Raw genomic sequence first — 27,376 nt, 5'->3', positions numbered from 1 at the left:
AGTAATACTCCAAATATTAATGACCATAAAAACTGACAAGGTAAAGAGCAAAGGGGAGCTGTAAAACATTGTTAGAAACAACCCCTTTGAAGTAAATGTAGGTTAAGGGAAAAGAGACATTTTCACCTCCAAATTTGAATCTGAGAAAAGCTTCAGCAGGCATGAGTCAGGCATCTGAAAGCACACAATTCAATGCAAAAGTGAGGGTGTTTTTTCTTCCATTATTTTCTTGCAACTATGATGACAAATTGAGCCCACATTTTCACAGGTTTGTTATTTTATGCACATGTTGGGATACACCAATTGAAGATTCTGCTCTTTGAAAATACTAAAAATTATACCCTGCCTTAAAGACACTGGACACTATTGGTAATTGTCAAAGACCAGTCTTTCTCACTTAGTGCATCTCAACATATGCATAAAATAACAAACCTGTGAAAATTTGAGCTCAATTGGTCGTCGGAGTTGTGAGATAACTATGAAAGAAAAAAACACACTTGTCATATGAAGTTGTGTGCTTTCAGATGCTTGATTTCGAGACCTCAAATTCTAAACTTGAGGTCTCAAAATCAAATTTGTGGAAAATTACTTCTTTCTCGAAAACTACGCCACTTCAGAGGGAGCCGTTTCTCACAATGTTTCACACTATCAACCTCTCCCCATTACTTGTTACCGAGTAAGGTTTTATGCTAATAATTATTTTGAGTAATTACCAGTAGTGTCCACTGCCTTTAAAACTTTAAGACAGATTCAAATGGGGTGCAATGTTAGATTCTCTTTCATGCAATACTACAGGTTCAGATTAGTGTTGTTGAAACAGTCGTCTGAAAATTGTGTTATCAAGGTCATTTTTAATTTGATTTTACTTATTGATAGAAACAATATTTAGTGGAAATCAATAATAAAAATGGCATTGTTGAAATTGTGGGTGATTTGTAACAACACTGGACACCTTAATATTTCCTGCCTTTTGTAATTGTCAAAGACCAGTGTTCTCATTTGGTGTATCCCAACAAATGCATAAAATAGAAAATCTTTTTAATTGGTCATTGAAGTTGTATGAGAATAAGAAAGAAAAAACGCCATTGTTACAAAAATGTGTGTGCTTTAGATGCCTATAAAAGGCTTCAGGCCTGAAGTCTTTTATTGTTTGCGTGAGAAAGTACTTTCTCAAAAACTATGTTACTCTATGTTCAGAAGGAGCCATTTCCCACAATGTTTTATACTATTGTAAGCTTAGATTTTGTTGTGCCCCACACTTGGAGCCATCCGGCTAACAAGCCCCATCAAGCTCTCCATTGCTCGTTACCAAGTAAGTTTTTACGCTAAGAATTACTTTGAGTAATCACCAATAGTGTCCATCGAGTGCCTGGTAATATAGATTGAAGAAGGCACTGTAAAATGTATGTTGAGTCAAATTGCCTAGTTCCCTTGTTGGGGGATGCTCCCCTAATGGACGCAACATCTTGAGGCTGTTTTGAGATCACTGTATGTAGGCCCCATCCTCGCCTGGAGTACATTTGCTTGGCTCATTGCCAAAGGTGAAACGCAAGACGTGATGTGAAGATAGAGATGGGGAAAGCCATCCAATCACAGTGCAGCTAATTTGCATACTGAGGTCAATTATATGTATGGTGCTCCTCTCTCTGACATCACTGAACTGTCCTAATGAACAAGCAGTGAAAGCCATCCAATCAGATGGCAGCTTATTTGCATACTAAGGTCAAATATATGTATGGTGCTCCTCTCCTCTCTCTGGCATCCAACCAGCCGTTCTAATCAACAAGCAGGCTGTTCTTAATCCAGTGTTCGGTATCAGACGTGGTATTCCTTCTACTCTAATCTGAATTCCGATTTGTTTTCCCCCAGAATAATTATTATTCAAGGCAATTCTTTCGGTAATTTTAAAAGACGTAATATCCTCACTTGATTTATGGAGGTATTCCTACCTCCGTGCTTGATGTATCCCAGCATATTCATAAAATAACAACCCTTGGAAAATCTTGGCTAAATTGGTCATCTAAGTTGCAAGAAAATAATGAGAGAAAAAAACCTTTTTTGTCACTTAGAATATCTGTGTGCTTTCAGATGCTTGAGAAACGACCCTTTCGGTACTGAAAAAAAGAGAAAAAGTTCACAGATCTACAAATAACTTACAGGGTTTACAGAAGGTAGTGGTGAAAGACTTCTCTTGAAATATTATTCCATGAAATGCTTTACTTTTTGAGAAAACAGTAAAACAATATCAATTCTCGATATCGAGAATTACGGATTTATTTTAAACACATGTCATGACACGTGGAAACGTGCAGATACAAGGGTGGGTTTTCCTGTTATTTTCTCTCGACTCCGATGACTGATTGAGCCTAAATCATCACAGGTTTCTTATTTAATATAGAAGTTGTGATACACGAAGTGTGGGCCTTGGACAATACTGTTTACCGAAAGTGTCCAATGGCTTTAAGTCCCTTAACTGCGTTTGTTTTTGAACTTAAAATGCATAGCTTTGTGAGGTTTTAAAAAATTATGAAAAAAATTAATTGAGATGAGTCTGTACCTTGCTGATTTGTGTTGCCCTGGTTCATCTCAAAGTCAATAGCATTAAGTTAACTAGCATTAAATAAAAAGTAATTTGAAAAAGAAAAAAACATATTTTCATATATTTTTATGAAGCATTTAAACTGTGCTTTGATAGAAATGGTTAAAATTTAAAGCCTTGTTAGCAAATTTTGATAGATGTCAAGTTATTAATACAATTTTTTCAATTATATAATTATTAATGAATTGAAAGTGGAAACTGTGTTTGCACTTGCCTAAAGTCTCACCATTAGTTCCTTGTTCTATGTCTTCCTCCCCCCCATGAATTTAATTATCGTGAAACAGCCCCTGCATCTCAAGGAACCAGTTAAGCAGAACTCCCGCCCCTCTCATGGTACCCTAGAGAGGTGTCATCATAGGACCTAAAGGCTGTTCATTCTCCTTAACCCATCGCCCACCCCCCTCTGGGATCCTAAAAGCTTCCAAGAATCACTCAACCTCTCATCGCAAAAAGAACTCGGCCCAGAGACAAGCATGTCTGGAATGGCAATCAGCTGTCAGCATGATGAGGCCACAACAAACCCAGTCACACACACGCACAAACCATGGAGGCTGTAGTTATAGCCAGGTAGAGTGATGTAAATTATTATTTTAGAAATATCTTCATCCCGGAACGCCATGTCGGAGACTTACACTTGAAAGACGCTAATAACTGGATATGATAAGTGAAGACGGAATATTAGTTCCTGCTTGATGTCAGTTTTTTTGACAAGCCTGTCGTACTCGTCGTGATGGTGTATTAAATTCTCTGTGACTCCAGAGCCAAAGCGGGTGTATTCTATTGATTTGATAGAGAGAGAGGTAATGGCCAGGGTTCATTTGCGGTGGTGGATGCCAGACTATCTTCCCTGTAGCCAGAAGCCTAATGGTGTGGATTCATGTGTATTGTGCTACTGTAGATGTTGTCAACATAGTCAAGTGTGTAATAACAAGAAGGACGATCAAATGGTAGGTTGGAATCATCACTGGGGAGCAATTAGGCCTCATTTTTAGGATCTTACTACAGCCTGGTTCATGCGAATGCGATGCGAAGTTTGACGTCACAAATTCGGAAGAGTAGAGATGTGCTAAACCTCTGCAAAACAGTGGCAGCGAAAACAGCCATGTGAAGTCATAATTCACTTCGCATTCACATTGGCAGGAAGTATGAGCCGAGCTTAACTGCCTCTGGAATATATTTGCTTTCATCAGATCAGAATATCACTTCTCAGGCTTGTTATTAACTCTTTCAGTGCCAAGGTCAAGATGGGTGATCTATTTTATGAACTAAAAAATGTCATCAGTTGTATTGTAAGACTCATTGTTTTCATGCTATCACTAGAGGGCATTGTCAATTTATATTTGGGTTGCGGTATTCACCCTGTGTGTGTATCTTCTTGCCAGGTACAGTTTATTCTTTAGAGAACTGTCTTGCTATACATTACTATGGCGGAGTATTAATTGGATTGTTCGGAAGACTTCTCAGCTCTGAAAAGAACTGTCCTGCTTTTTATGTACTACCTGGGCGGAAGATATAGAAAATTGGCTAAGACTACGACTTCAGCTTATAGGATCAGAATTAACTGCACTGCCGCGGAGTGAGTTCTTAAATTGGTCTCAACGTTTCGACTAGCTTGCTCTAGTCATCGCCAGGAGAGTTGAGGGCATTGTCACTCAAGAAATACTGTTGACTTTGGGATGTACCATTAAATGCAGCGCAAACAGAAACTAAGGCCGTGTCCGAAACGGCGACTTCGGCTACAGCTACGGCTAGATCGCCCGCGTCTTAGATCGCCCGCATCTGCCTATTCTCCAGCACTGGTAGACGCGCTGATCTAGATGTAGCTGTAGCCGAAGTCATCGTTTCGGACACGGCCTTAGATACATTTCTGTTTGTTTTTATACAATTTTAAACACTGTTAAAAAGAGTTTCAACCCTTATAAAGCGCAACCTAGTTATAAACAGATTCTGCTTTACATTCTGAAGTCCAGAATCTCATTTCCTCTTTTTGTTTCTTAGTTTTGCTGTCCTCTTATAACAAAGTTCTTGTTGTATGTAAAGAGGTTGATGGGCCAGTCCCAGCAATTTTGTTATAACAAGAGTCGACTGCTGGTTTACAGTTACAACGCATGAAGGTTATAACTGTTTCCCCCATGACTATAATTTATTATACATACCATTGATCAACTTTGTGTATGTATATTTTTGTGTGTTCACTTGAGCGTGACTAACTCACCATATGGTTAGTTCAGAGTGGGAGAAGATAACTAATGCATACAAGATTAACCTACTCTATACAGGCTATGCATTGATAAGCTGTGAACATTCTAGAAAGATTGAGTAGTGAGATCTGTTTACGTTTTTAAGTTGTTAGGTATTAAATATTTCCATTTTTCTTTTTTTCTTTATTGTATGTGCAATTTCCCTTTTTAATCTTCAGTGGGCGATTTTTAAAGGATTTGGGTACCTTTTCAAAATGTCCATAGATTTACATTAAACTTACAGAGTTTGAAGATAATGATAGTGGAAAGCTTCCCTTCAAATATTATTACTGAGGTGCTGTAGTTTTTGAGAAATGAGTAAAACAATGTCATGAAAATATGTTTGTAAATGATTAAAATAATTTTCGTCTCATGAGACAAAAATTATTTTCATGACATTGTTTTACTCATTACCCCAAAACTACAGCACCTCAGCACGCAATATTTTCCGGGAAGGTTTCTACTATCATTATCTTCAAACTGTGTAAGTTTAGTGTAAATCTGTGGACATTGTGTTTTTTGTCCTACAAAAGTTACATAGACCCTTTAATGATAGCTCCCAGTTTCAATGAATGTTGTTAAATACAACAAAATAATACAAAAAAAAATATATAATTTTATTTAATTTCTGGTACTTCAGATCAAATTCATCAAAACATAAAGCTAGAAACCATATAGAACCAATACTGCAGATGGCTTTAGAAACCATGAATATAAATGTAGGCTTCAAGCTTGCAAGCTTCCGTGCTCGCAAGCTAATTCACACTTTGTGCTCACAGTTCTTTTTTTTCTTTTTTTCAACAGCCTAGTATCACATTGCTGTGTTTACCTGGGTGTTATAAAGTTGACATGTAACAGACAGAATTTTAGATTGTGTCAGTAAAAACCATTGTCAAGTTAGTTTTTAAGAAAGAAGAGAAGTTTTGTCAGATTTTGATAACAACTTCCTGCCCCTCCCGTAGTGTTGAAGGAAAGACTACAGCCATATTGTAATGATATACTGCAAAACACAACAACAAAAGTATCATTTAAGTCAATATTTTTCACACAAATATTTCATGAATGTCTTTTAAGCTGAAGGTTTTTTAGCAAGAAATGGCACATTCTTATTGGCTCAGGCCTGATACCTCACGGAGGCAACGAAGGCGATTGCCTCCATGCCCCCTGGTCATTGCCTTTGTGCCCTTGAAATGCTCCAGTAGAAATTTACAATTTCCTCATAGGGTGCTCTTTACAAAGGAGAAAATGCCTTGGTGCCCTTGCCCTTTCAGAAACGAAGCGTACAGGCCTGTTTGTACTTTAAAGTACCAAAACACCCTTCAAAGCAATAGCACAACATTGGTAAACAGTATTGTTTAATGTAATTATATGGACATTTTGAGAAGGTACCCAAATCCTTTAAGTCAAAATTTTTACAGATTTGTTATTTTATGCATACGTTAGGATTCTTTGACAATTACCAAGTGCCTTTAATTTGAGCATTCATTGAAAAAAGTACATTTTGCAAATTTAATTTTAAATTATACATTTGGCAGTCAGCCTTCATTCATTTATAATTTATATTCCAAACTACCGGCATATTTTCACTCTCCTTTTAAAAAAAAAAATAAATAAATAAAAAAAATAACTTTTATGATACGTGCAATTACCCCAATTTTCACACATGTCAAAAAATATAGGCGGTATGATATGAAGGTAATGGCAGTTTTCCCATGGGAAACGCTTATACTGAAAACACATGGGATCCTGGGCAAAGTACCGGGAACTTGCCATAAACTGTTAATAGCAGTCTGAGGCTGTAGTGAAATGCATTGTAGTCAATAGAGATGAGAGGTCACACACTGCTGAAGCGAAATGGTTCCCTTTTACATAGCGTTGTCGTTTGTGTTGTGTGGTACTACTCTGATAGTTGTTGTACATAACCAGGACAGGTTCTTCCTCCATGGTTTTATTAGTGATTGGAAATTGCGACTCTAGGGGTAAGTTGTCTCAGATTTATGATGTTTATGGAAAGGTTTGCAGTAACACCATGTAATGACCATCTCTAATGAGTTGGGGTGGTTCTGAAAAGAACCGTTGGTTTCAACTCGACGTTTCGATCAGTATTGCTCTGATCGTCTTCTGGAGAAAAGAATTATGATGTAGTTTGTGTGGTGTTGCCTGTCATGATGTGTTGTTCTGTACAGTCATGATGTTCTTCCTACCTTGGTCTGATTATAACCTTTGGAAAATCTGAAAAATTGTTATTAAAAAGCCTGTTTGTCTATTAATATGGGTTTTGTTTTTAAATCTTTCTCTGTAAATGCCATGGAGCATTGTTTTGTATAGATTTGGCACTAAATAAATTTGTTCTATTATTATTATATTATTAAGGCCTACAGGCGGACGAGTAGGCCTATAGCTTCACTAGTCCATCACTGTTCCATGGTTTATATTTATAGGACATTTTGGGATGTTTTGCTATACTGAACTATCCATCCAGACCATTGTTATAAAAAGCATGGAAAGGCAATATATATACACTATTGGTAATTACTCAAGTTAATTATTAGCATCAAAGCTTACTTAGTAACGAGCAAACAATAGCTGTAAAACTCAGTGTTGTGATCAAGAGTTAAACCAAATTGTATCTAGCTACCAACACAGATGAACTTTCACGCTAAGAGCTGTAAAACATTGAGAAATGGCTCCCTCTGAAGTAACATAATTTTTGAGAAAAGGTTAATTTCTCACTCGAATATATTAGGCGTGAACCTTACCTTCATTTTTGAAAGGCCAAGGGCACCAAGGCATTTTCTCCTTGGTAAAGGGCACCCTATGATGTACTTGCAAATTTGTACTGGAGCATTTCAAGGGCACCAAGGCAATGACCAGGGGACACGGAGGCAATCGCCTTCGTTGCCTCCGTGAAGTATCAGGCCTGACCTTTTATATTATTTGGCATACTGAAAGCACAAGTTTGTTCAACAAGGTTGGTTTTTCTTTCATTGTTCACTTTCAACTTTGATGACCATTGAGCCCAAATTGTCACAGGTTTGTTATTTTATGCATATGTTGAGATACACCAAGTGAGAAGACTGGTCTCTGACAATTACCAAAAGGTGTTCAGTGTTTATTTTTTATTTTTATGCAAGTCGCCAGATATCACTATGAACATAACAGCTCTTGTTTGCTCGTTACCATTATTGCCTTTTGATAGAATGCTGATGCATACAGAGAATGAAAGACTACAGTCAGCTCAACAATGGAGGTAGAAATTCTACCTCAATGGCTCAACTCAATCCATGATACCTCCATGAATAAATTCAGTCTGATTTGAATGAATATCAAGTGCTTACTGTGCACACATAGCTCTGTGTATACAGGGTCTCATTGGAGGTCATGACTAGGGGCAGCAGCTGGAAACAGTAAGGGTTTTCCCAACCCTTATAGCACTCATGCCAGATCTAGCAGATAGAGCAATTCTGTAATGTTGAATTCTGTACCCTTGACACTATTGGTAATTGTCACAGACCAGTCTTCTCACTTGGTGTATCTCAACATATGCATAAAATAACAAAACCTGTGAAATTTTGGACTCGATTGGTCTTCAAAATTGCGAGAGAATAATAGAAGAAAAAACACCCTTGTCACACAAGTTGTGTGCTTTCAGATGCCTTGAATTCGAGACCTCAGCTGATGTCTCTTATTAAATTCAAATATTTTAGTGAGAAATAACTTCTTTCTCAAAAACTATGTTACTTCAGAGGGAGCCGTTAATGTTTTATACTATCAACAGCTCTCCATTGCTTGTTACCAAGTAAGTTTTTATGCTACCAATTATTTTGAGTAAATACCAAAAGTGACCAGTGCCTTTAAGCCGTATCCGAATCGGCTCTGGCTACGGCTATGACTGTTGCTAGGGATGTCCTCTACTTCAAGGCATAATGAAGCTGTGTTCCAGCTGTATCCAATGTAGCCTACATGTATGTAGACACCATTTCGGACAGGGTCTACAATTTGTATAATAGATGTTAAATTTGCATCGATGCAAATTTAACATCTACTATATCATTGCGGTACCCGCTGCCAAAACATAGGATTCGAACTGCCTCTAGCTACCGGGCAACCTCGGTAGTCTAGTTGGTAAGACACTGCTCTAGAATTGCAAGGGTCGTGGGTTCGAATCCCACCCGAGTAACGTGCCTGTGACCACAGTACTCGGGAAAGTACTGAGTATACAGTGCTAACACACATCTGTGTATGGGTAAAAACCAAAATTAATAGTCTGGTTGATCCAAAAAAGTCTGGTGAATAAATACTCCAACCTGGTTCACCCATTACAAATTTCATAATACATTAACCCAAAGATTCTGGGATGAAGAAGAAGAACTTTCACTGTAATCCCAAAGCAAGGGTGCCAAGTAATGAGAAAAACATACTCTGTGTACTGGGGTTTCAGCCTGTACCATGGAGGTACCGCCAGCCTTGGTGTCATGGTGAAGTACTTGAGAGCTGGTTTCATAAATCTTTACTCAGCTAAGTGGACTCCCATGGAATTGCACTTTGTCCATGATCCTCTCTCCCCCAAATAGAGAAAGGACCAAGGAGTTCTCTAAAATAGAGAAAGGACCACGGAGTTCTCTATGCTCCAAGTAATGATTTCGTCCAGCAGTATGGTATAGCAAACAATTAAGACTGAACAGATTTTGTGCACACTGAATGCTAATATTAGGTAGCAAATGAGGATTTGTTGAGTAGCAACTGGTACATTTTGTGTTAGCAATTTGCTCTGCTAAACAAGGGAAATCGTTCACTGTGCTCCCACATACCCTTTGTGGTGTTGTACACATAGGCCCTTCAAGACTTCTTATTGTAAATTGATACAAAGCCTTCCATAAAGTATAAAAATAAAGTGCATGGATTTGGTGTTATTTGGGTTTTGATTGTTTGTTTTGTCTTGTTGTGTTACTACAGAGAAGTTTACCACAGACGTCTGGCCTGCCGGCGATGTTTGCAGAGAAATTTGCAGTCGAGACCTCAAACACCAAACCATGCAATGGGCAGTCATCTGAAGCTGCTTGCCAGGAAGATGAGACAACACCGGTAAGATTTTTGATTGTTTCATCTTTTTCGTTAACGGGAAAGCATACTCTTGGTTTTGGGAACTGTTCTATTGTTTTAATCCGATAAATATAGATATAGGCCTTATACAGTACAAATAAGCTGTGAAAACTTCATTTCAAATGATGGTCACTTTTTTGGATATTGCTGGAAATCTGAAACGATTTGTCCACGCAGGAAGAATAATCTGTAATTTTTAGTTGGAATACACAAGCTGATAGAGAGAAGACATACACAAGACAAATGAGACAGATCTTCTCTTTTGCGGTTGCTCAAATTGTTTTGATTGTGGTCTTTTACAATAACTTCTGGCCCAGTAAAAAGTTTGAGCTACCAGCCCTGAAGTCTTGTGGATTTTCCCTCAAACTTTGAGCCATGGCTTTTACTAGAAATGTGAGGCACATCTCCCCTTACTTTCTGAACTCAATGAACGGGCACAATGCTTTGATCTTGAAAAGGCGAGAGCACTAAGGCGTTTTCTCCTTGATAAATGGTGCCTGTTTGAGTTTGGACTATTTCAAGAGGCACCAAGACGATGATATGAGGCAACGGAGGCAATTGCGCCCTTTGCCTCTGTGAAGTATCTGGCCTGAATCATGGAGCAATAAACTAGTTTATTGCTCCATGCCTGAATAAACTCTATTAAAGACAGTGGACACTATTGGTAATTGTCAAAGACCAGTCTTCACAGTTTGTGTATCTCAGCGTATGCATAAAATAATAAACCTGTGAAAATTTGAGCTCAATCGGTCATCGAAGTTGCGAGATATTAATTAAAGAAAAAAACACCCTTGTCGCACCATGGTCACACGAAGTTGTGTGCTTTCAGATGCTTGATTTCGAGACCTCAAACTCTAAATCTGAGGTCTTGAAATCAAATTTAAGGAAATTTACTTCTCTCTCGAAAACTATGTAACTTCAGAGGGAGCCGTTTCTCACAATGTTTTGTACTATCAACCTCTCCCCATTACTTGTAATTAAGAAAGGTTTTATGATAATAATTATTTTGAGTAATTACCAATAGTGTCCACTGCCTTTAAGATGAATAAGTTGATGAAATTGTACGAAACAAAACATGAAAAAAAAAGAACGAAGATCAAAAATAAACAAAGGGCATCATTTGGGTAATTCCGATTGTAATAATAAACAAGTGAAGCACTTAGGAACACAGTCAGACAGGAAAACCATTAACTACTTTGGGTTTTCTTTGTCTAGCCCTGTTTATCAATAACTTTGAGGTTGAGTATGGGAGTGAAAACAACAAAATTGGTAAATTGTGTGACCAAAATCATTTATTTTTGGTGCAAAAAGACATAAGAAATGATATTCATGCCCTTGCACATTAATCTTTTTTTTTAAGCAGCCAACCATGCTAGCGTTTTACTAGGAAGTTTTACTAGCCAGGATTTTAAACATGTATCGTCATCAATGCGTCTCTCTTACTCCAGCTGGTTCGAAGAAGAACAAAAGTCTAACAGATTTTTAAAAATACTTCTTGTTCTGTCTTCTCTTATTTTTAAGGACATGGATATTGCAGTATTCTTTCCTTGCCCATTAACTTGACCTCAGCACACAGAATACCTAGTTTTTGTCATGACCTTGTTTAAACAAATGGCTTAAGCTTCTTGGAAGTGGTTAACAACAAACAAAACACACCCAAGGTTTTGTGTATACTTGGAATCGCAATCAAGCTGTGTCTTTTGTATTCTCCCTAGTTATTTTTGATAGTTGTCTGTCGACCTATTGAATTAGTAATCTTGATTATTGCCTTGATGTTTATATTTCTCATGTGAAGATGCTGTACAAAAGGAATGGCCTTGTGACCATTAAAGCCATTGGACACTTTCGGTAAACAGTATTGTCCAAAAGCCCACACTTTGTGTATCACAACTTATATACAAAATAACAAACCTGTGAAAATTTAGGCTCAATCGGTCGTCGGAGCCGGGAGAAAATAACAGGGAAATCCCACCCTTGTTTCCGCACGTTTCGCCATGTCATAACATGTGTTTAAAATAAATCTGTAATTCTCGATATCGAGAATTGATAATTGTTTTATCGTTTTCTCAAAAAGTAAAGCATTTCATGGAATATTATTTCAAGACAAGTCTTTCACCATTACCTTCTGTAAACCCTGTAAGTTATTTGTAAATCTGTGAACTTAATTTAATGGCTTTATGCACAGCTGGTTGCGTATTTTGGCTTCTTTCCTCGCCTCCCGTCTATATAAAACCCTGGTTCAAATCTCACTGCAGGGCTTTAAGACCAGGGCTTCGGACCACAGGCCCAAGGCTGGTAGTTTTGGTGTCAAGCTGTTTATTAAACTTTTCACCGGAAAAGTCCTCTTGTGTTTTTCAATATCAATATAAACCACAAACTTGAATATTATTGATGAGTAAATGCCTCACTGTGTTATATCTTGAACAAAAAATGTTTTAAAAATGTGAACTTTTGAGTCTGATAAAATATCTTTCAATTCTGCTGAGTAATGACATAATGAAAGCCAAAAAATACAAATGAAATCAATCTTCAAATCCCTTCTTAGTTGCAGCCCTCTCTCACACTCTCTCCCAGTGTGTTCATGCCAGTTTTGGTCTCTGCGACGTACACAGATACAGATACAGACACAGACACAGATACAGATACAGATACAGATCTTCTCTTACATCTCTTTGCGCTCGTTCAAGAACAATTAACAAAAATGCTTGTTAGACTGGGTCAAGAATTGTTTTTGAATCTGAAGAATTCTGGTCCAGTTAACATTTTGAGTCAGAAGCCCTGTGGTCTTGTGGACTCCCCCCCAAAAAAAAAATAATAAAATAAAAAAAAAAATAAAAAAAAAATAAATAAATAAAAATAAAAAATCCAGCCCGGGGCAATATGTGGACCTGGATGGGTTTTCTTGATTTGCAGGTTTTTCCTGGAATATTTCTCTGGGGTTTTCCTCTCGCATCTAAAACTGAAATATCCTTTGTCTTTCTCCAATGGGTAAGTCATTAAATTCGCTTTTCTGGGAGTCCTTGGCCTCACAACCAGAGTTATAGGCCTAAATGAAATGAAATGCTGCTCATGAAAAACAGCTGGAATAATGCTTTAGATTCACACTCCTTTGTTTCAACTTTATTTCCATAATTTATTGTAGTCTTTTTCCTTCTGGTGTGTCACTGTCATGGCCTAGTACAATAAAAAAACTCACACAGAAAATCATGCATATTCAAGGCTTATGTCAACCATGGTTTTATATGATGAAATTCAACATCCGACAGCGCAAGCGCCAATTGAAGGATGGATACAAGTTTTCTAAAATATTTGACAATTAAAAAGCACAAATCGTAAATAAAAGGCACACACAATGGTACAATGCGAAAAGACAAATTAAAACAGAATAAATTAATCATGACTACAATGTACCCAGGCTAGACCAGACTAAGCTGATGAAATACTTTGAAACTGTCTTCCCAACCATCTTCCCAACCATATTCATATCATAACTAACGTCCAAAGCGCCCAATCCAAAAGCAATGTGCCCCTTCTTAAAGACACTGGACACTATTGGTAACTGTCAAAGACCAGTAATCTCACTTGGTGAATCTTAATATATGCATAAAATAACGAGCCGGTGAAAATTTGGGCTCAATTGGTTATTGAAGTTGCAAGAAAATGATGAAAGAAAAAAAAACCTTGTTGTACAAATTAGTGTGCTTTCAGCATGGAGGTAGAACTAGAATTCTACCTCCATGCTTTCAGATAGGAATAAAAGGCTTCTGGCCAGAAGTCTTTTATTATTTAAGTGAGAAATTACCAAAAATTCTCAAAAACTACATCACTTTAGAGGAAGCTGTTTCTCACAATGTTGTATACTATCAACAGCTCTCCGCTGCTCGTTACCAAGTACGGTTTTATGCGCATATACATTTTGAGTAGTTACCAATTAATACAGTGCCTTTAAGACCACCATGTACAACTTGAAAATACCTTCCTTTCAAGCATTTCTATAAGAACATCCGTTATTGATCCTGTAAACAAGCTACCACCCATCATTGATGTTTGGGGAAGTACATCAAGACTTTAAAAATCAATATAATACCCTCCCATAAGTTGCGTAGCTTAAAGATAAATACCTGCTGCATTACATGTAGGGCCCTGTTAGTCACTCGGATTACGTGTCACTAAAACTTCTCACAAAGAAGAACACACTAACTATAATGAATATGGGTTTTGAGGCATTGCATGGTGAGGTATCTAAGTATTTGTATATGTGATCACTGATTAAGCTAAATGAGTTGTTTGACGCAGTCATCAGTACACAGAAACAAACCAAAACAGGTCAACAGGGGTGAAATTAAAAAAAAAAAAATTAAGTTTTTGTAATTTTAAATGCCAAAATATATCCTAATATTGACAACGTGCCGCAGACATTGCCACAACTTCAACCAGAGTGTAGACTATCTGTGTTTGAGCCTGCGACTGTTGCTGAGATTCAAAGGGTTATTATGAAATCTCCTTCAAAATCCTGTGAGCTGGATCCAGTGTCAACATCCATGATAAAGCAAAACATCGATATTTTTGTACCCTACATCACTAAGCTTGTAAACGAATCCCTCAGTTCCGGTTGTTTCCCCGATAGCCTCAAAGTTTCCTACATCAGGCCGCTCATCAAGAAACCAAACCTGGACAAGGAGATATTCAAAAACTACAGACCGGTTGCAAACTTAAAATATCTTGGAAAAGTCATCGAACGAGTAGTTTCATCACGTATTTCTGATCACATTCATACTTTCAACCTGTCCGACGTGTTCCAGTCAGCATACAAGCCTTTCCATGGGACCGAGGCTGCACTAGTCCGTGTGAGCAACGATATTCTCTCTGCAATGGACAATGGTAACCTAACAGCACTAGTCCTGCTAGACTTGAGTGCTGCTTTTGACACTGTCGATCACAACATCCTTCTCTCTCGGCTCCAGAATCACCTTGGCATAGAGGACACAGCCCTAGCATGGTGCAAATCGTATCTCTACAATAGAACTCAGCATGTATGTATTGGCACCGCGATATCCGACCCTGTTGTTTTGAACTACTCTGTGCCACAGGGGTCGGTACTCGGCCCGCAGTGGTTTACGCTATACACTTTACCGATTCGTGACATCATCCTGAAATTTAATCTGAATTACCATGTGTACGCAGACGACACTCAGCTATACATCACGTTTAAATCTTCTCAAGAAAACGCCAATGCATCTATTGCAAGACTTGAGAAATGCATCCAAGAGATTCGACGTTGGACACAACAAAACTTCCTGAAGTTAAATGATGATAAGACAGAGTTCCTTCTATTTGGGTCACGTCAACAGTTAACTAAGGTTTCAGTGCCATACATCTCCATCGGTGATGCTCGGATAGCTCCCTCGCTGAAAGCTCGGAACTTAGGTGTTATTTTTGATTCATCGATGACACTTCAGCCACACATCAACAACATTGTTCGTTTATCATCATATCACATCAGGAATATAGGTAAGATTCGCAAGTACTTGGACAAAAGTGCCACTGAAAAGGTCATTCACGCATTTGTTACTTCTCGTCTTGACAACGGCAATGCTCTTCTCTACAGTCTTCCTAACAACCAGATTTCCCGACTTCAACGGCTCCAAAATACTGCTGCCCGCATTGTGACACTGTCTAGAAAATCCTGTTCTATCACCCCCATTCTGAAACAACTACACTGGCTCCCTATCTCTCAACGAATCATCTTCAAGCTGATGCTCATTGTCCACAAAGCTCTTAATGGCAAGGCTCCCCACTATATTTCTGAACTGCTTCAAGTTTACACTCCATCAAGGAATCTTCGATCAAGTTCTATGCTTCTCCTCATTGAACCCAAGTCTCGACACTCATGGGGTGACAGGTCTTTTTCTTCAGCCGCGCCACGCATCTGGAACTCTCTACCACTTAATCTTCGATCTTGTCTTTGTACTGCAAAATTCAAGTCTCTTCTCAAAACTTATCTTATGTCACAGGTTTTCAATGACTAATTTTGTTGTGTCTGTTTTTCTTTGTGTTGTGTTTTGTTTTTGTTTTGTTTTTGGTTTTACTGCGCCTTGAACACCCAGCAGGGTGGATATGTGCGCATTACAAGTCTTATTATTATTTATTATTATTATTATTATTATTAACACTCTCCCTGATAAATAACATAAAAAGGGTTAAAATTGTTTATTATTACAAAAAATGTGCCACTGAAAAAGTCAGTTTTATTCTCACGCATCTCTACTTCCACAACTTTTTAATTGCTGTGTGTGCCATAAGCCTTTTAGAGGGATGGTGGACGTGATACGCGCGCATCACACGCTGCGACTGATGCCACGCTCACCATGTTGGTGGTCATTAGGTTTACGTGTAAACGCCGCGTCGCCTAAAATGCGCACTTCACTGAATAACATACGTTCTATTTCTATGGTCAATACGCACATATTTACCACAACTTTACAGTGTTGTGGCATTGTGTCCGCCATACCTCAAAAAGGCTTATGGTTGTTCCTGTGCATGGTGGATTTATTGGAGGTAGTACCTACTTTACTCCATCAGCGCTTACAGTTACACCATTTCTTTCCTCCATGGTTCCACATACCACTGTCAGCCAAAATCATACCGCATTATTGTAAACAAATTATGAATCACCAAAATGTATTTTTGTTTATTACATGTAGTAACAAAAACAAACAAACCTTTTCTAGCCAGGGTTTGTGTGCGTGATTCACTATGAATATGATGACACAAATATTATTATATTAATTGTCACCCACATACTTGTGGACTGTTTGACACACCCCCTTTTGAGAATAGTCCCTGCCAAGTCTCCAGCCCATTGTGATGTGTGCGTGTGGTACCATAAAGGCCTTTGGACTGTACCATTATGAAAAAACAAACTGCTCTTGATACTGGTTAGAAGTGACAACCAGGCATTCCAAAGACATCCATTCATGCAGTGGGGTATCACACAGGGCAGACTCTTTTGTTCCTTTATTTGCTGAACAAAATTCCAAAAGAGTGTGGGAACTGGTAAAACCACTAGCGCGACCACTAGGGATTGGCTGTTTGAGGTAGCAAGTAGGCACACAACACTGACTTGTGATGTATACACCTACGCAGCGCTAGACTGTGATGTCTTTGCTAAGCCCACAAAACATGCACTAACTTTTGACTCGGGTATCTAGTAGTCTTCAGAAGTTTTAAGAGCAGGGATATATTCACTTCTGTGTTTTGTTTAAACCAACCTTTCCCAAGAAGTTTGTGAAAATCTGCCAAAAGGAAAAGTTGTTTGTGAGCTAAGCAGGAGTTATGGTTTAGTAAAGTCTTCCTCCATGGTAAAGTGTTGTAGTCTTCCTAAATAGCTGAGAGATAATGACCTTCATATCGGTTGTCAGGTCATGAGCGACTTGAGACTAAACCTGGCCATGCTGATACAGTCTTCACTGTAGGGCTACGAGCAAGACTGCATTGTCATGTCGGCGTAAGAAGAAAGAGTCGTCCACAATTATTGTTAAACCATCTCGTTCCAACTTGAGGATTTACTGAACTTCACCACCAGGAAGTAAAGGATTTATTCTACGTGGCTGGAATCTCCTCGAAGGATTTACCTTTTCAGCGGCGGCCGTGTGTCTGGTTATAACAACAACACTGTGGTGTGGTAGTAGTGGAATCATGTTGAAGTTTGTGAGCAAGTCGCCAAGTCCCGGTAAACAAAAACAGCAATTGGATCAGAACAAGCAAAAGTATGGGATGTATATATTGGATCTGAATCAAAATCACGATAACGTAAGTATAGATTAGCACAGGGAACGAGTTCGGCAAGCAAATAATATTGAGAAGCAAATGATGTTAAGTTGCATCTGATTCTGTAGCATTTTGCTATGCTATTCAAGGGAAATCTTTCACTGTTAAGTGCTGTTCACACAGCAGCAATTTAACTGGGGTCCTTTGCTTAGTTTTAGCAAGGCTGTACAATACAATGTTGCAGTGTTTGACAAGATCTTGCAAGGGAACTTTGACAGTAAAATTTTGTTTTTGTCCTTTCACATGTGGTACATTTTGAAAAGTTTTACAACCATACTACAATTTTGCAAGGGAGCCTTGCTAAATTACTCTGGTGTGAAAGGGGCTTAACTTCTCATTTTGTTTTCACCTGCTGGTTGTTGGCCTAGTACTACTGTAGGTAATAGTACCATACATGTAGAGCAAGGAATGAGTATTATGTATGGTCTTTAGGAGTTGTTGTTTCCTAGATTTGACAAGGATCGGGAGGAAGCCTTCATGGATTGTGAGAGAGACTGCCTGGAATTCCAGGTTGTGATAATCAAAGGCGCAGGAAAATGAAAATTGTTTCCATGTGTCGGTTTTCTATGTAGCTGTTTATATTTGCAAAGTCATTACTGTTTTGCTGTTTGGGAAGATCTTGTTTTGTCTTGAGGAGTTTTTTTTTTTAAAATAAACTTCAAAAGAAACAAACTCATCCTTCTAAATAGTGACTTATTTCACTGAGGAGGAAGTGAAACAGTTTTACTGATGGTCTTTTTTTGTAAAGTAAGAAGATTGCATCTTGAGGTTCTAAATAGTGTCAACAAAAACAACATGTTTATCAATGTGTTTCATTGACAGAACAGAAGTTTTGCTGAAAAGGAAACAATAATAAGATAGTCCACCCAAATGTTTGTAGTTTTTAAATGGCATGATTGATCTGTGTTGGGCATGTTTGTTTGTGAAAACATCAAAGTTGTTTTTTTGTTTCGGTCGTAAACACAAGTACAGGGTCTGTGACGCAACACAGAGCAATGGATATAACTCTGTTGTACAAACAAATGGGCTGAACTGAAAAGGGTTGGGGAAATCTTTTGTACACCCATGGTGCACTCCATTGAACGCATTATCGTCATTTTTTTCGTAACGCCTATTGAGAAGAGTCACTGTTGAATAGTGAATCATACAATAGATTTTTTGCTCGTTTAGAGTTTTCTAACTCGGTATAACCATAGAAATATTGCATGTTTTGGGGGATTGACAAATCATACACTTGCAAGTTTGCTCCATTGGTGCAACTCGTTGTTACTTTAGAGAACAATGTTGCAGCCAACAGTGTGTTGTGCAAGATGTACTGGGCAGCGAAAGTGCCAAGATGTGTAGGTGTTTTTCTTTTTGAAAGCGGATTAATTTTATTTCCTTTTGGCACATTTTATTTCCTTTTGGCACAGCATGTGTGCCTGCAGACGCTGCTTGTACCATAACAATAATAACAATTCAACTCTGGGAAAGGGATTAACGAAATAGGCTCACCTTTCCCTCTGAAAACTTGTGTTCTCAAAGTATTCAACGATGCACTGCATCAATAAAATAACTCTTTTATTGAGATGATTTTTATTCTTTGTGCGTTAGTGCCTTGGGGGTGATTTCTTTCATTTGGAAAAACCCTAGTTTTTTTATTTGTGCATTTCTTTGCAGCGATTTACTTTTGGGGAGACACAGGGGAACATATTTATGACGCAAGTTTCTGTTTGAGCAGGAAACATTAAAGCTTTGAGTCCAAACAATATTTTTCAAGGAAGTACATGTACCAGTTTTATGGGACATTGACAAAGGACACGTGTGTTTTCATCAGGGCAAAGTCAAGAAACGATATAAACAATATTTTAATGTAAAATCTATCTTTAATTCAAAGATATAAATTTGAGTTTTCTCTACTAACAATAAATAAATCAATCAATCAATCAATCGATCAATAAGTTTCTTTGATACTAAAGAATGGTGAATGTATTGTTGGCAAAATTGCTGGATAAAATTGTTCCCAGGGGTGGATTTCACAAAGAGTTAGGACTAGTCTTATCTTGAGTTAGGACCAGTTACTCGTCCTAACTTAGGACTATCTATGCAATTTGTATATCTCCTAGGACTAGTCTTAAGTTAGGACGAGTCCTAACTCTTAGTGAAATCGACCCCTGGCAGTGTACAGCATGCACTGTAAAACCATGAAATGATTGCAGTGAATCCTAGTACATGTACTTAGTGTAAATAAAACTCAAAAACGAAGTTGTTCAATTTGGATGAGTTTGGGATGATTAGTTCTGAAGATGGCGACCTTTTTCTGATTGCCGTGTTAATTCTTTGGAAAGAACATCTGTTTATTCATCTGTTCTCAAGATATGTTAAAGTCATCATCCCCAGTACTTGACTTATTCCTGCAAATGCAAACTTCATTTAGAAAACTGTTTGTGTTTACTTTTTTTTTTTTTTTTTTTTTTTTCAGGGGGGGGGGGGGTTTGCAAAGTTCAGATAATTGGGGTCCATTTCCATGGCCCTGCTTAATGTGGAATTCTTGGTATAATGCCCTGCCGAAGCCCATTAGAGAAGCACATGCTTTATAGAGGCTGCTGGTAAAGTGCAGATAGTTCTGTGGGAAGCAAGTTCATGAAATTGGAGCCCGATAAGCCTACTGGTGATGATTACTTGTAGAAGATTCAAATCATTGAGAAATAAGAAGACTTTCCAGAAATAAATAAAAAAACACCCATATTGAACCACCAGGTGTGGGTTACCGGGTTGTTATGTAGCATCTACATCATCAGGAATGATATTCTTCCCACTTTGGTCTTGTTTTCGATTTGTTTTGCCCTTTGAAAAAACAGAAACAATGTGATTAAATGTCCTAATAAGTTTATTAAAAGTCAACACCTTGTTAAATACATATGTAGGTCTGCCCTTGTACTCATTAAAATGTTCCTACTCTTTTCCAAAGACCAATCATATCTGATATTGTCAATGTAGTTCCCTTTCATTATACACTTTACATGTATTTAACCAAAATTGTTTATGGGTGTTTGTTGAGTGACAACAACAGTGGTCCGCTGGCCAAATGCCAGTTAAAGGCAGTGGACACTATTGGCAATTACTCAAAATAATTTTTATCGGAAAACCTTACTTGCCGTAACGAATAATGGGGAGTATAACAAATTCTGAGTAGTGGCTCCCTCTGAAGTGACATAGTTTTCGAGAAAGAAGTAATTTTCCCTGAATTTGATTTCGAGATTTAGAATTTGAGGTCACAAATCAACCATCTAAAAGCACACAACTTTGTGTGACAAGGGTGTTTTTTCTTTCATTATTGTCTCGCAACTTTGACGACCAATTGAGTTCAAATTTTCACATGTTTTGTTATGTTATGCATATGTTGAGATACAGCAAGTGAGAAGACTGGTCTTTGACAGTTACTAAAGAAGGCAAACCCTGAAGAAAAAAGTTGAGCAAGGTTGAAGCCGTCTTAATCCAAGGAAGAGTCTTTTTACAGGAAACTGTGGATGGGATTTATTGTTGTGTGGTCATACCCAGTCTAGGATGTTGTCACTTCCTTTGAAGTCGCTCTGTCTGTCTGTCTGCTAGAACTGTCTCTCCGAGTGTCAAGTTCTCAACACTCTGACAGTCCGTGGCCCAATTTCATAGAGCTGCTTACTGCTAAGCAAAAATAAGTAGGAGTAGTTGATTTCTCTTTGTCTGTGTGCTGGAGCTGTCCATGGTCTCTCTGGGTGTCTAGTTCTCAACACTCTACCAGTCCGTGGCCCAATTTCATAGAGCTGCTTACTGCTAAGCAAAAATAAGTAGGAGTAGTTGAACTCTCTTTGTCCGTCTGCTAGAGCTGTCAATGGTCTCTCTGAGTGTCAAGTTCTCAACACTCTGACAGTCTGGGGCCCAATTTCATAGAGCTGCTCAGTGCTTAATTTTTTTTGCTGTGCGAAAAATAAGAACAAGTAGGATACCTGCTGATGTCTCTGTCTGTCTGCTAGAACTGTCTCTCCGACTGTCAAGATCTCAACACTCTTACAGTCCAGGGCCCAATTTTATAGAGCTGTTTGAACAGAACAAAAAGGTTTTATGCTGAGGGAAAATAAGTAGGAGTAGTTGAAGTCGCCGTCTGTCTGCTGTCTCTCTGTCAAGTTCTCAACACTCTTAACAGTCCCTGGCCCAATTTCATAGAGCTGCTCAGTGCTTAAGCAAAAAACATTGCTTACAGGTTTTCTGCTTAGCAAATATGAGCAGGATACTAGTTGAAGTCGCTGTCTGTCTGCATGAGCTGTCCCTCTGTCAACATCTCTCAACATCTTACAGTCCCGGGCTCTATTTCATAGAGCTGCTTAAGCCGAAAACCGTATTTGAAAACTTTCTCAATAGCCAAATAGCCATTTGGTTTAAGATTCGCAACATTATGTATGTATTCTGTGTCCAAGTTTCCTCGCTGTTTTTCTCTGTGGTTATTAAGACTCTAGGCATATCTTAAATTAATACAATAATTTCCATAGCTCGTTTTTTTTTTCTTTCTTTTTTTCCTTCACATTTCACTCCATAGAAACACACCAAACAACATTATTGATTTATCTTTATTACAATTATTATAAATCTTGGAGGAAACAAGTAAAGTAAAAAAAAACTTTAAAAAAACTACCATGATGTGTAATTGTATTGGCAAGGCGTAGTCTCAGATTTCACATTGTATTGCAGGACCTGTTTCAGTATCAAACTACTTCTGCAGTCAGAGTATAGAGGCCAGCGTCTGACATGATCTCATTCATCGGGGTCACCATTGGCCAGCTGAGAAACCCTCTATGGGTGTGTTAGTGCCTCAAGCCTTTCCGATATTAATTCCAGACAATTTAAGAGGCGTGTTTGACATGGAGGAAACAAGTGAAAAACACATTTTTACAACTCCGGTATAATTTGAAGCCACAGATAAATAGCGTGCGGTGCAAGCTGTAGTACAACGGACATGTGTTGAACTTGTTTAAAGGTACTGTACACGCTTGGTAATCGTCAAAGACCAGTCTTTTCACTTGGTGTATCTCAACATATGCATAAAATAACGAACCTGTGAAAACTTGGGCTCAATTGGTTATCGAAGTTGCGAGAAAATGATAAAAGAAAAAACACCCTTGTTGGACGAATTTGTGTGCTTTCTTCAGATAGGAGTAAAAGACTTCTAGCTAGAAGTCTTTTACTATTTTAGTGAGAAATTGCCTATTTCTCAAAAAGTACGTTACTTCAGAGGGAGTCCTTTCCCACAATGTGTTATACTACCAACAGCTCCCCAATGCTCGTTACTAAGTCAGTTTTTAAATTAATATTTGTTTTGAGTAATTACCAAACGTGTACCTTCCCTTTAAGTGAATTGGTGCTTCAACTTTGGAGTTTAATTTTGATAATAATTTTAATGAGTTCATATAAAGTGCACATCCGAAACTAAGATTCTTTACATGTTGACAAAGTAGGGAGACCGCCAACATAGGGCTAGATCTAGCTCAGTTGGTAGAAAATAAGTAAAGACTTGTTCATACTCGATGTGATTTCACAATCCTAAACAGTATGTGAATCAACACGTAGTCGGAAAAATTCATTAAAACATTTTGATTGATGCATTGAAAGTTTGAATTTAGACTTGTTTGGCCATCTCCTCTTCCATATGCTAGTTCACACGTAACTTCAGTGCACAAAATGCAAAATTGAATTTTTACTCTGTTGCTCGATACGTGTATATGCATCTGAAGTTGGTAGAACACCCCTGTAAGAGCTCCTTTGTACATGTCGGCAAAACGCCAAGAAAGAAAGAAAAAAACATTTCCATAATCTGTTATAAAAGCCTTATTCAATTCAACGTTAAAGCCATTGGACCCTTTCGGTACAGAAAAAAAAAAAAAGTGCACAGATTTACAAATAATTTACAGGGTTTACAGAAGGTAATGGTGAAAGACTTCTCTTGAAATATTAGTCCATGAAATGCTTTACTTTTTGAGAAAACAGTAAAACAATATAAATTCTCGTTAACGAGAATTACGGATTTGTTATAAACACATGTCATGACACGGCGAAACGCGCGAAAACTGGAGTGGGTTTTCCCGTTATTTTCTCCCGACTCCGATGTCCGATTGAGCCTAAATTTCCACAGGATTGTTATTTTATATATAAGTTGTGATACACGAAGTGTGGGACTTGGACAATACTGTTTACCGAAAGTGTATAATGGCTTTAAGAAGTACAGCAGCGCTACCCCCCAAATCATTCTGGCAAGGTTGTTGTAAATACAAAGGTCTGACCTTGTTATTTTCATTGGGTGCTGCCATTACCAGCTTTATTGTATGCCTTCTAAACTTACACAAACACTTACAGGAATACCATTATACAAGACCGGCCTGTTTCGCCCATTTTTTTTCTTCCAGTAAATGGCTCGAGTTACCTTGGCCCAAACGTTACTCATTAAAACTTATCCTCAAGCTATTTAAAAGTTAATCAGAAAATGGATAGAATATCATTATCAGCAGGTCTTTGCTTTTCAAAGAGTTTTTTAAAATAGACTCAGTCTAGACAGTATAAGGCAATCTCCTTTTGATGATGCCTACTAAATAGCCACCTTTTCAAAGTTGTATACTTGTTGCGGTGTTCTCCCCAAAGTCTATGGTTTAACCATAGAGTTATATATAAGAACTAGAGGGCGCACTGGCCTATATACGCGCTCTGGCATGCGCGCAGGCGGCCATTTTCTAAGTTGACAAAACTGGCATCTCACAACGTGTGTTTGTGCGGCCATTTTGTAAGTTGAACAAACAGCATCGCGTGAGCGTTCAATAAAAAAAAAAAAACTCAAACGTGTATTTCATATTCAGCGCGCGTGTAGAATGATGCGCTTGTCATCTTGCGGTCCTGTGGCGTTTGTGCATGAAGCATCACTCGTGCGCCCTCTAGTTCTTATATATTACTCTATGGGTTTAACAGGGTACACTAAAACCCCTTTCACACAAGACCAATTAAGCAAGGGTCCCCCTGCTTAATTGTTGCATGGTTGTCAAATTTTACAAAATGTACCTCAAGTGAAAGGACGATAATTGTTGCTCTGTCCAAGGTCCCTTGTCAAATATTGCAACATTTTAACAACCATGCTAAATTTAAGCAAGAGACCCTTGTTAAACTGCTGTCATGTGTTCCAAGGCCCACACTTCGTGTATCACAACTTCTATATCAAAGAACAAACCTGTGAAAATTTAGACTCAATCGGTCATCGGAGTTGGGAGAAAATAACGGGAAAACCCACTCTTGTAAGTTGTATCCGCACGTTTCGCTGTGGATGACATGTTTAATAAATCCCGGATCCGTAATTCTCGCTAACGAGAATTGATATTGTTTTCTCAAAAAGTAAAGCATTTCATGGAATAATATTTCAAGAGAAGTCTTTCACCACTACCTTCTGTAAACCCTGTAAGTTATTTGTAAATCTGTGAACTTTTTTCCTGTACCGAAAGGGTCCAATGGCTTTAAATCAATCAAAAGAACAGTGCCAAGATGAAGCAAAAATAAATTAAACGAGGGTGAGGATGATCAACTAGTGTTTTTGTCTCCACTTGGCCTTGTAGTTAATTTAGCGAAATGATTTCCACTTTGCTGTAAGCTTTACAGACTCTGATGATGTCGATGATAATGATGATTATTATTATTACAAAGATCTATGAAGCGCATTTCCAAAAGACCAATGCACTTTACAATTTCAAAAATACCTGCAAAGTGCAGGGAAAAAAACACAAATGATGGGAAACAAACAGCCCTGCAAGTTTGGTTAGTTCTAAAACCTGACCTCAAGAATTGAGGGAGACACCCATGTATATTCTTGAAGGACTTCTGTACTTTGTTCAACTGTAATTTATTCAGTAACAATAAACCTGCTGCTGCCAGGGTTCCATTCTCCATTATTTTATGGACAGTAATAACTGTGTGGTTTGGGTTTTAGAGCTTAACCTGTGTTGTAATGGATATGACCTTATTGTTTGTTGTGGGCCTTCTTGACACAAATGAACCATTGTTGTTGTGTATCCCTGGTTTGTTCTGGTCTTGATGCTGGATGTGGTCACCACCTTGTGCAAGATGAATGGATGGGTATTGATAAAGGAACATTCAGGGTGGGCTTGTTTGATGTGGTGTTGGGTTTGCAGTGATTTGGATCCCAGACAGCCTGGATCTTAAAAGAGGATTGATGTGTACTTTTTTTACAGCAACTCAAAATTGTTCTTTGGTTTCTTCACAAAGCCTATCTCTGTCCTTACTTTATAAAGGTTTTTTTTTTTTTTTTTTATAACAATTGGTGTGCTTTGAGGTTTTCAGTCTATAACAGATCACGCCTACATGTATATTAATTATACTTAAGTTTTGACATTTTTCCAAACCCCAAATAGTTGATTTACTGATTATTTGTTAAGTGTTTGATCTGTGAATAAGGGCAAAATAAATTTATATAAAATAAATGGTCCGAGACATCCAGGTCTCGTTATACTTAATGGAAGGAATATATTTTGGCTGAGGTTTTGGGCTTCCACAAGAACACTACAGTTTCCAGTAGCTACTCTTACCATTCAAACTGCAGCTGCGTAGCATGGTCCATCTTGCTACACTTTTACCAGTGACTGTTTATTTCAGTCAGTGCGCAAGGGTCAGAAAACCCCTTCATTTCATTTGTTAGATATTCATGACCGTCGCGGCTATGAATATATAATGAGCTCGGAGGACGCATTTTAAAAAATCCAATTCGGGAGTATTAAATACTCTAACAGACAAAAACTTTCATAAAACGGAGTAATAATGTTTTCTTGTACCTACAAAAATTATTCCATAATTTTATGTATCCAAAAATAAGAAATATGAGACAAAAAACATTACCCTCTTTGTGCAGAAATAATGGTCTTCAAAAACGTCATCTTTTTAATATTTAACCAAATTGTGCAGAAGAATTTTACAGATGGACTGTTAGGTAAACTATTGATGTAGTCTTTCGCTGTATTCGTTATTTCCAAGGTAGCTCGAAACAGTCAAGTTCACCAAAAGAATCCGTCTTCGTCAGCGTGACCGTTCAGAATCGAGAAATCCGCCATGTCTCGCTTGTAAAATGAGAGCCCACACGTGATTGGTCAAAACATGGACCATGCTCAATGTCCTATGTAACTAGTGTAACCAATCAGCTGCTGTGTAAGGAAACGCTAGTCATTTGCCTAGCGTTTCCGTACGCTTCAGTCATGTCTGGTTCCCTACTTCAAACGTTACACTGATTAATGCGGTGTTGGGTAAACATTGAGGTACCAGGCTTTTCAAAGGATTGTGCATTTGTCTAAAAGGGATTCGTTTAAAGAAGGTCTGCCGTACAATGGCTAAATCCATTAAAATTATTTTTTGAAGCTTTTTAATATGCCATTCCACCGAAAATAGTATTAGATATTCGCCGTGGTTTATACCTTGATGAAAGAAACACTATTGCATTTCAAGGGTCCACCATTACTTGCCCATTTTCATGCTTTTATTCTGTGAGGATTGGTCAATTTGTTAACAACATATTTTTTATTAAACACTGCAACATTCTTTTCTTATTTCATTT

At 38.0% G+C, this 27,376-nt stretch overlaps 1 protein-coding gene across 5 annotated transcripts in view; it reads left to right on the top strand.

The window, feature by feature from the left end:
* Positions 1-27,376, top strand: part of LOC139953301 (ras-GEF domain-containing family member 1B-like) — an 88,312-nt gene that overhangs the window by 31,825 nt on the left and 29,111 nt on the right. For 4 of the 5 annotated variants that reach the window (XM_071952785.1, XM_071952784.1, XM_071952788.1 and 1 more), the window contains one exon: positions 9,796-9,924. In XM_071952785.1, the coding sequence (XP_071808886.1) occupies positions 9,796-9,924 (129 nt within the window). Of the gene's footprint in view, positions 1-3,294; positions 3,547-9,795; positions 9,925-27,376 lie in introns of those variants that run through there. The other variant, XM_071952789.1, reaches the window with a different exon arrangement.

This window comes from Asterias amurensis, chromosome 21 (genome assembly GCF_032118995.1).
Source record: "Asterias amurensis chromosome 21, ASM3211899v1".
NCBI classification, from domain to species: Eukaryota; Metazoa; Echinodermata; class Asteroidea; order Forcipulatida; family Asteriidae; genus Asterias; species Asterias amurensis.
Note: the sequence above shows the minus strand (reverse complement) of the source record. Positions and strands in the feature narration are given on the sequence as shown.